The sequence below is a fragment of the Saccostrea echinata genome, unplaced genomic scaffold, assembly GCF_033153115.1.
Source record: "Saccostrea echinata isolate AGI-Se365-2 ecotype Australia unplaced genomic scaffold, CSIRO_AGI_Sech_v1 ptg000009l, whole genome shotgun sequence".
NCBI classification, from domain to species: Eukaryota; Metazoa; Mollusca; class Bivalvia; order Ostreida; family Ostreidae; genus Saccostrea; species Saccostrea echinata.
In genome coordinates, this window is record NW_026889758.1 from 44,355,343 (window position 1) to 44,366,237 (window position 10,895).

The 10,895-nt window shown below is 32.0% G+C and overlaps 1 protein-coding gene across 1 annotated transcript; it reads right to left on the reverse strand.

Moving 5' to 3' along the window:
• Positions 1–6,949: 6,949 nt before the first annotated feature.
• On the reverse strand, positions 6,950–10,541 carry LOC133182789 (ceramide kinase-like). The gene is made up of 10 exons (XM_061317633.1): positions 10,466–10,541; positions 10,161–10,340; positions 9,887–10,012; positions 9,721–9,784; positions 9,410–9,555; positions 8,641–8,862; positions 8,318–8,539; positions 8,019–8,206; positions 7,213–7,346; positions 6,950–7,018 (listed from the first exon to the last, which is right to left on the reverse strand). Exons 1-10 carry the CDS (start codon positions 10,539–10,541, stop codon positions 6,964–6,966), a joined length of 1,413 nt encoding a protein of 470 aa, XP_061173617.1. The 3' UTR covers positions 6,950–6,963.
• Between the last annotated feature and the right edge of the window lie 354 nt (positions 10,542–10,895).

The window sequence follows — 10,895 nt, forward strand, 5'->3', positions numbered from 1 at the left end:
ATCTGCACACAGTGATAAGTGATTAACCAGTAGATATACAGAAGTATACAGAAGGATTAATTTATATCAAGAAACTACTATATTTCAGTAAAAAAAAAATGCATTAATCCTATTTATACATACATAGGAATAAACCCTGGCTATAACCATTGTATAATATTTACATTATCTTTAAATCAAACGAAATATCATTATCTTAAGAAAACATTTTCTTTATAGGCCCATAGCAACGTTTTTTTTAAAATTTTGGAGGGGGGCAACCCCCACCCCCACCCCCCCCACCCCAAAAAAAAAATAATTGACAAGCCAAAAACAAAAACAAGGAAACAAAAATAAATAAATAAATAAAATTTTTAAAAAAAACTTAAACTATCCAAACTAGAAAATCCTATTTCGTGTGTGTGTGTTGCGGGGGGGGGGGGGGGGGGTTAAATCTTGAAAGAAATGGAAGGTGAGGTAAAAAGGGTTTTTAAGATTTGGTAATTTAACAGTTGAATAGAATTTCTTTGTAAAAATCATTAACCTTTAAAGAAAAAAAATTAATTTCAGAGTAATATATTTTGATCTGAACTGGAATCACTTCCAAAACGTATCAGTTAATACTTTAAATGAGATTATACTCTACATACTAAAACTACAATATTTGTCAACTTTAGTTGTCATTAACATGACTGATTTTTGGTCGAAATATTGAAAATGTACGGTGACTCAAAATCGGCAAGGAATTTAACTCGTATCATATTTCAGATAATGCAATAAGCAATATCATCTTTGACAAAAAAAAGGGAAAAAAAACAATTATTTAAAGATATATATATATATATATATATATATATATATATATATATATATATATATATATATATATATATATATATATATATATATATATATATATATATATATATAAGATAAAAAAAACAATATAAAATTAGCAACAGAACAAAAAAAAACACAAGCAAACAGCAATGAAAAGAATGACCAAATAAAACCAAAACGAAGGCGAAAATGAAATAAAACGATGGCTACAACATTCACCTGAGTATTTCCATGAAAAATGTTGACCATATAAATGTTGCAATTAATCATGGCATAAGAAGCTTGAATACACACAACGTGGGGATACTTGTACACCAATTTAAGTAAAGTGGCCTTGCTATTGTGGAGAAGACTTTTTATAGAAATGATGTTCTTTCCTGTATGCATGCTTGGTTGAAAAATTTTATCTTCGATTTAGCCCCATGATACCAAGTATCCATATGGATTAAAATTGGAGGAAATGTTTTTAAATAAAATATTTAGGGTAATTTGTTTTGCTCATAACAATGTATCTTAAATTAGATATAACGAAATGTGTCCTCCTTCTCGGCATTGTATCGTGTTGTTACGTTCTTCCTGATCAGGAACCTCAGGCTTTACAGTAATATATCATGGTGTACTTTACCATCAAAAAGAAAATGGCGATAGCAGTATATATGGAATAATAGCTTCATGTGAATGAAAACAAGATACAAACACAATTACATTTCCTTTTCATTCATCTCCTCCCACAATATTCTTTAAGTTTACTCACAAATTTTGATGGAAGTAGACAGCTAATTTTACAAAAAGCATACTAGTATATACTAGAAAGAAAATTCTTTTCCATTTTGAATCATATGTTTAAGATGAGGCTAAATCAACGATAAAATTCAACCATGCATATATATAGGAAAGAACATCTTTTCTTTGAAAAAAAGTCTTCACAATAGCATGGCCACGTAACTTAAATTAGTATTGAAGCATCCCCATATTGCTTTGATTCAAGCTTCTTATGCCATGATTAATTGCAACATTTATTTGATCTTTTTTTAATGGAAATACTCAGGTGAACCTTGTAACCATGTGCAGCTCATTTTATTTCATTTTTGTCTATTTTTTTTATTTTATTTTGTCGTTCTTTTCTTTGTTATTTGCTTGTGGGTTTTTTTTTCTGTTGATAATTTTATATTGCTTTTTTCATTCTTCTATTTATTTTTTTTTTTAAATAATTGTGTTTTTTTTTTTTTTTTTTTTTTTTTTTTTATACAGTTTACTGTCATAGATGATGTTGCTTTTTGCATTATCTTCAATATTTACACATGACTAGAATAGCCCGAAATGCGAAATAATGCAACTTTTCAATGTGTATGTTTCAATGAATGAATGAATACGGTACAAAAATCTCCACAAACAGAGAGGAAAATGTTAAGACATATTCAGAGTAACTTCACTCATTCATTTTTGAAAATTGCAAATCAATTTTTTACGGTTATAACAACATGTTAAAACAAATTTGGTCTTAGAATGCATGCAGAAGGTTGATTTAAAAATTGAATTTGAAAGTTTTCCGTGCTAATTGCATATCAAGAAAATTAATATTTAAAATAATAGATTCATAGATAGAAATTCAATGATATAAAACAGGTTTTATGTAATTTCTAGAAAATGGTTGCATAATTTTTCACTCAAAATATACTAGTATGGATCCCTATACTGGTGATTCCCTAAATTAGTGTGTATCATGCATATATGTCTTTCATCGTTTATTTATGTACTATAGCAATGAATCTATATTTTAACATACATTTTACGTTTAAGAAGCAATATCTTAAATAGTTTCAATGAATAATAAACACCTGAAAATACTTTATGTTGATCTTTCTTATGGAGCCTTTGTCTTTTCTTCCTTATGATATTGTCCGCGTGGCGCAATGGTTAGAGCGTTCGCTCTAAAGACGCGAAGTAAGGAGTTGATCCCTAAGTCGCTGGTTCGAATCCACTGTGTGACGCGGAGATCGGTTCTTCGGATGAGACCGTATAAATTGAGGTTCTGTGTTGCAATAGATGCTGGAACGAAAAAGATCCCTCACTGCTCTAAGGTCATAAGTTCAGCCCTTCACCAGATAATGGTGGCATCTTAATATAAGTGAAAAATTTTCGAAGAGACGTTAAAAAAACCCAAACAAACAAACCCTTTTGATATCCTGTCGCAGGAGTTGGTTTGATGTCAAAGCAATATTAAGCAAAAAATGTATACATAGTCTAAATATGAAGCCCTTCGCCGGCATAGGTGACGTCTCTAAATGAGTGAAAATTTCTGGAATGGTACGTTAAACAACATACAGTGAGTCTTATTGGACCATCCTTACCCTAAGTGACACTTCTGATTGGATATACAACATATATTGATTCATGCATATTATATTTGTGGCAATGTTGTTGTCGAGAAGATTTTTACCCTTATTTCTATACTTGTGAAACTTTGATCTCCTGAATGGCTCCAAACAAGTAACCCGAGGAATGACTTGGGGAAAAAAACTTGGATTACACTCAATAAGAAAATTTTGACCTTTATTATTAAGGTCTTCCGTCTCCACGGAAGACCTTATAGTGATTCTATTGTTTCTTCTTCTTCTTATTATTATTATTCTTTTTTTTTTAGACAAAATTTTGTGCACGCGATTTCTCGAAAACTATTCAAAGAATTTCTTTGAAATTTTCAGAGATAAAAGGTCTTTATATGAATTTTATATAAAATTCCGTTTTTTGGTAAACTCGGTTCCAGTGCCAAGTTATGGACAATTTCCTGATTTTAAAATGAAATTTTGTCCTCGAAGGATCTAAGAAACGGCTAAAGATATGAACTGGAGACTTGTTAGAGATGATAGACCATGATTTCTAGATGTTCGAAATTACCTTGGTTTTCGTCGTCAGTACTTCCGGTCGTCACCGGAAGTGTTCAAAGAAATCGAAAATTTCAACTTTTCTTTTTTAAATCAAACCTAGCATCACATTATTGCAACTCTTTCGCAGTTTCGAAATATGTTGGTCCCACCGGAAACAAAAACGACAACTTCCGGTTATAAGAGAAAAACTACATAATTTGAGTATTTTACTTTCCCATAAATATCTTTTATAGGTAAAGTATTTGAAATGATTTTTAGATATGTTATTCAGATTGCAAATGTCTAGAGTAACGTCAAATATCTTCGCAAAATTCACTTCCGGTCGCGTGTTTTTCTGTCCTCAAAATGAGAAAACATCTGAGCGAGATCTCAGAAACGGTAAGAGATTAAGACAACAAACTTATATGAGTAATACACCTTGAAGAGTAGGCAAAATCATTTAGGTTAAACTGTCAGCCGTCACTTCCGGTCGTCACAGGAAGTGATCAAAGAAATCAAAAAATTCAACTTTTCTTGTTTAAATTAACACTTGCATCACCTTATTGCATCTCTTTCGCTGTTTTGAAATATGTTAGACTCCTCCAGAAACAAAAACGTCAACTTCCGGTTTTAGGAGAAAAAATACGTTATTTCGATATTTAACTTTCTCATAAATATCGCTTATAGAAAAAGAATTGAAATGTTTTAATACATGTTGTAGATACTGCAAATGTCTAGAGACATGTTAGAGATTTTTTATAAAATTCACTTCCGGTCGCGTGTTTTCCTGTCCTCAAAATTTGTTCTCACAATTGCTCGGCAACAATAAACGACTGAAGTCTGAAACTTTCAGGACTGATATTCCATCCTCAGTTTATTTGCATCGTATGAAAATCGTGTGTCGCCGTTACTTCCGGTGGTGACAGGAAGTGATGCAAAAAAGTGAATGGTTAATGGTTAGCACGTTGGATTTTCACGCTGACGACCAGGGTTAAATCTCCAGAGTGTCTGAATTTCTTTTATCACTTTTTCAGCTTGAATTTTCATTTTTATTTTCAGAATCGGACGGAAGACCTCTCATTGCTCGCAATGAGTTTCTAGTTATTGTTATTATTATTACCTCTTATCTGGCCTAATAGTTCTTGAAAAGAATTTTCTTAGATGACTTCTCGCAATTTAAACTTTATGTATGTTTAAGTTTACTGACGACATACACATGACACATGCATATTTTGACTTTCATTGTGACCAGATAATAGGCAGTTGGGCGCCAGACACTCTTTGATGAAAATAGTTGAACTTATGCTCAGATAAACTATAATAAATTGGCGTTCACAGAATTGTTCACGCAGAATGGATACAGCACACAGCTGTTTCTAATATAAATCAGCCCATCCTTGCGTTAATTTATTTTGAGATTTTATTTTAATCTTTCCAATATTATTTATGAATGGGGATTGTTCCTCATTTACGGAAATTTCCCGTCACTGCATTTAAATTGATTGTATTAATTATTTATCTATTAAAATATCAAGTTATTTTTCCACGTGTCAATATCAGAGTTAAGGAGGAAATACAATTTATGAATAAAAAATACAAAGTTCAGAATGTGATGATCCTCAATGATTCCTCAACAAAGAAAATCATTTTTATTATAACACTACGGTATTCATAGTGAGTTATAATGTAAAACACTTTCAACGAAGCAGATCAGTTTTTGAACAGATGAGCATTAACAGGAACAAGAAAAGAAACGCTTTCTCTTACAGGCTTTGATTGAATGATTGGTGTCTTCTTAAAAACAATTTTCTCTTCCTTTAAACTTGGAGGAAAAAATTGAACAAGAGGCCCAATGCCCATAACGGTCACCTGATTATGAATTAATACAACATTGTAAAGGATCCACAGAAGTATAAAGTAAAACAAACTAAAAGATGAACTATGTTGCCCAAAAGCAAGAGAAATATAATGATTAGGGATCAACAAAATAATAAATCTAGTACTCCTTAATAAATCTTAAACTATATCTATTTACTTGCCTGTTTCTGCCCCATTTGTAACTATTATCTTGTAAACTAAACAAAACAATAGTAACCGAGCACTATTGGAAAACCCATCTCATTCCCTCTCAGACATGGAAAAAGATATGGTATTTTTGTCTCATTTCTATTTATCTACAATTAACAAGTCCGCCTGATCATTAAGAACTATGAAACTACTTTTTGTATTATACATGTTTATTATAAAAATTCTTGTATAAATCTCTTATAAAATTGGCCTTTCAATTACCTTATTAATAGTGATTAATTATCATAGATGAATAGCTAAGGGGAATAACTTCTCTCAGTAGAATACAATTTAATAGAGCCCTGCCCAACAGTAGAACACTTGACCAAGTGGTCGAATTGACCCCTGACCCTAAAGCCACAAATTTCAGATTTTGGAAGATGCACCCTTTCTCATACTATGCACTTAGTTTATCTGCTTTATACCAAGGAGTAGAAGAGAAAATTTTCAAAGTTTTAAACTAATGCATTTTCACTATATCATCAATAGAGACCCAACCTAACATCAGAACCCCTGACCAAAGGGCCATGGAATGCACATTTTTGGAAGAGGCATCCTTGATCATCATGACTATGCACTATGTTTGTATCCTAAATACCCAAGGTCAAAAAAGATTTTCAAAGAAATAATGCATTTTCACTATTTAATCAATAGAGCCCTGCTCTCACATCAAGGGCCATGAAATTCACAATTTTGGAAGAGGCACACCATTGCTTATCATAACCATGCACTCCATTCAATTTATCTGCTCATTATCAAGGAACAGAGAAGATTTCAAAGAATTTATGGTTTTTAGTATAATCAAAAGAGCCCAACCATAATACCAGAACCCCTGACCATGGGGCCATGACATTCAAAATGTTGGATGAGGCACTCTAGCTTACCATAACTAACTAACCTGAGTGACTCAGGTGACCTAAAAATAGAGCAAAACTGGAAGATTACAAAATTAGATACGTTGTTCACTTGATTGTTGATGATTTGTTCTGTTTTACGTCCCATCTAGCAACTAGATAACAAAATATCTCGAAAAACAAGATGTGATATTCTTTTTATTTATAAATTATAAAAAATAAAAAGAAAAGAAAACCGAAGCAAAAACATATATAAAAGAATAAACGTAAATCAGAGTGTAAATATCAATAATACTGACAATTAACAAGATATGACAAAAGTCAATAAATATCAACAAGGGTAATATCTCAAGTATCTATGTTAATTCTTCTCTGCTTTTTCCATAAAGCTGTACAACTTTCTTGTGCAAGCTAGAAAAGAATATATATATATATAAGATTTAATTCAATAAACTCTGTCAGGTATATTACATGATTTACAACTTAAGTAAATTGTATAGTTGATATACAAATAATATCGTCATACTAGTATGTGTTTGTAGTCAATCCATATTTCACATGTCTTTTCTTTAAAATGGGAAATAATGGTTATTTTATTGAAGTACCTGACTTCAAACTCTGGTTCCTCAAGGCGAATGACTTCTCCGTCACAATTAACATAGAAATCCTCTGACGCATTCTTCAAAACCCGTACTCTGTAACGTTGTACTTCTATTGCTCTAACGAAATCAAATTCATACTGAAAATAAAAGGAAAAAATCCATGGAACATACATAAATGAAATCGTATGATGAACTTGTCTAAATAATGAATATTATAGTAATATGACGTCATAAAATGACGTATTTGAGCAAGGTACTATTTTTAGTCCTCATCTGACAAGCAGAGTATGATATCTTTTAATAACCTAACATGGCATTTTTGTTAGAACTGTGTTCAGATTTTAATGAACAGCATGCAAATTGGCCTAGGACCACATGACGGTGAGAGATTGTTTTAAAAGAAAAAAAATCTTGAGTTTCCATGGCTCTGCATGGGGATTTTTTGTCAAATTTGAGAGGTACACAAAAAAAGAGAAGTTTTTCTAAGAAAAATTGTATAAGTTGCTTGTGTATAACACATGCAGCAGACAGTTTAAAGTGCTCCTTGAAATTCAGAAACAAAGTGTTCAGTGAAATTGATGAAAGAAAACGATAAAACAGGGGAAAATCGGAAATTTGATAAAGTTCATAACCTTCTTGTGACTTTTGTTTGCTGTCACTCAACATCAATTATATTATCACTGGTGTTGTTATCTATTACAATGTTCTGAGAATAGCAAAAAGAATGTTTGATCATTTGGTTTTTTTTTTCCAATCTATTAGTAATTATATAGCCTTTCTCTATTGGATAAAAAACTGTAAACACATACACAAGTTGATTTCCCGTCGTCCACTTCTTTCAGTTGTCGAATGTGGTCAATGAGTTTACATTTTCGCGTAATTAGTAATTTCAAAGAATCGTCTCCAAAATGAGGCACCATCTTTGTTCCTTTCGGTTTCATAGTAATTGGATATGTATCGACTGCGTACACAACCCTATCTTCTGTGGTTTTCCATTCTAAAAAATAAAGTGAAAATTGTTTTCCTAAACTTTTTTTTTAAAGAAATCAATGAACACTCTTAGAATAAAAATTTTAATGAAGTACGTAATTTTAGAATATGTTCCTACCTGAAGGTGCCTCAAGAATGTCAGAGGTAGAAAATGTTCTCTTCTTGAAAGACTCTAGAACCTTTTTAGAACTAGGTGGAGGTACGGATGACTGGCGATGGAATTCTGGTTTAAGAGAAGCTGTGTTGTTATTAATCTCCATGTTATTGTCAGATTCGGCGGGAATGTATGATATGGCTACTTTCACTGGTCGTCTACCCAACACAGTACCAACAGGGATCACTATCAAAAGTACATCACAGAAAGTGTTTATCACTATCGTTCTATTTATGTTACTGACAGAGTAATCAACCTTTAAAACAATACCTGAATTATGTTTTTACCTTTGAATCGGCTTGTTCCCATCCATCTGTATTTTTCACAATCCCTCATAACGTCTCCAAACAAACCAAAACCAAGAATGAGACTCGAGTAGCCAGAGCATTTGTTGCCTTGATGAAGGCTTGCAATGTTGGTAGCAACACAGTCACCCATCACGATTCTTATCGCAGCCGTCTTAGGACATTTTGTTCCATTTAAGTACCAAGCTGTATAATTTCCTGATCCTATCAAATATAAAGGTTTCATATATGTATTCATAAATAGGAAAAATACATGTTAAGGACACTAACAAGCTTTTGATTTATTTCTATTCATGATATGCTTCATCATATAATAATGCAAATATAACGGTTTTCCCCTCTGTTAATAGGCATGATGGAAAGTCATATTCTATCTTTTGAAAATGAACTAAATAAACATGTATTTCTGCTTCACAGTAAGAAGCCGAGGCTCTTATCTTCAAGTTAGTATCAATTTCATTGTTATATTAAATAAACTTCCTGTAGTGCTAAACTCCTCAGTGTTATTGTAAGTTGCTTTAACACTCCAACACTTCAAAATACGTCGTGTATAGAAAGGCTCGTACTTCCACTTCGTCGTTCATGTATTAACTGCTTTTGTTTCCTTAACAGTGTGTGGCTTTAAATCTTGCCAGATTCTTAATTTCATTATGAAAACAAGGTAAATTTTTAGCTTCATATCTAACACATGGAGTCTTTATGTTTGTAAGGATTTTATTAAAATATATTCTTTATTCTTTAATGTTCATACCTGCTGGAATAATTCCTACTGGAAGCTTTAGTTGTGGTAGTTTTGATTCGGGATCATCTGGGTTAAGACCAATATCTCGCATTTGTCCATTCACTAATCCAGATAAAACCTCATTGTAAATTCCATCTCCACCCACGGCTACCACCCTGATTAAAAGACCAAATTTTTTTTATTGTCGAATGTTACTAATTACGCCATAATCTACATTTTTCCATTTTGTAGTAAAGCCCAAAAGTACTGTTATGAGTGTTATTAAGAGGAAGAGAGATGATTGGTGGGTAATTGATGAACACAACTTGAGAAACACTTACCCATCGTATAAATCCAAATTTTCTCTCAATAAACAGTCCCTGACTTCGTTGGCTCTGTTTGTCACTGAAAGATGAATAACCCTATATAAGGAAATTAAAGGATATCGGAAGTCTGGCTTTCCTTTCTTCTTACAACTTTTACCATAAAAAAAATCTTTATGCTTACCATATTTGTTTATTTCAACTTTACACAACTGAAAAATAGGCAGTACTTTTTTCTTGTAGATTTTCTCAGCTTCCCTCTTTCCACTTCTCGGGTTTATAAAAACCAACAAACGCTTGGGTTTCTTTCCTATATCGACATAGGTTTAATTAACGTTTGTTAGTATTTTATTTTCTTTTTAAACAGAAATTTCAAAAGTTTCAATTTGAAAAACAAATCAAAGCAATTTTCAAAAAAACTAAGCAACAATGCAGTTCTAATAATGAGATTTATAAACCTCTAGTAGATGATTCAATAGCCTTTTGAATTTCGAGACACTTTTCTTCGGTTTCTGGAAGTCGGATCTTTCCTACTGCTAGTTTCGGATATTTCTCAATGACGTAAACGATCTCCAAAGAAGCACTGCCATTACTTATTTGTACTTCACTTTGCAAGATTAATCTTTCATCAATCTCCCCTACAAAAATTTTAAGAAAAATCCATGTCTAAATTATTCAAGTTCTACAGTTAATACCGATATTACTTCAATATTTCATGTCATTTACAGACTAGCATTTAGATTTTGGCGAAAACTTTGCTTACAGTTCATAGAAGACGATTTATAATATAAACGAGAGTTGCGGAAGGTCAACTGATCATCTGAATCGTTCAACCACATTTTGAATACTGTAACCAAATCATGTTGTAAAACATAATTATAAATAAGTATTTGGTTTTCCCCATAATCAGTTTAGTTATCCATACAGTGCCCACTTGAATTTCATGAATTATAAAAGCTTTGAAAATTACTGCTGATAGAAATCTTTGTGTTATAACAGTTTTAAATAATGATTAAAAAGAATTGAAGTTTATCTATCAATAGTTCCCACAAAATCGATACCGAAAATTACAGATGATGCAGAATGTGTATTTTGAAGCAGTGGCGGATTTAAGGGGGGGCGCACCCGGCGCGCGCCCCCCCTAAAATTGTCAAAGTTAGCGTAAATCATAGTTTCATCGAGAAAATGTAAAA

Excerpts from the sequence above, each read along its gene's own strand:
- LOC133182789 (XM_061317633.1), bottom strand. The coding sequence starts at position 10,541 with ATGTGGTTGAACGATTCAGATGATCAGTTGACCTTCCGCAACTCTCGT. Across the intron at positions 8,863-9,409 it reads AGTAGGAATTATTCCAGCAG|GATCAGGAAATTATACAGCT; the intron begins GTATGAACATTA and ends TATATTTGATAG. Across the intron at positions 8,207-8,317 it reads CATTCTTGAGGCACCTTCAG|AATGGAAAACCACAGAAGAT; the intron begins GTAGGAACATAT and ends TTTATTTTTTAG.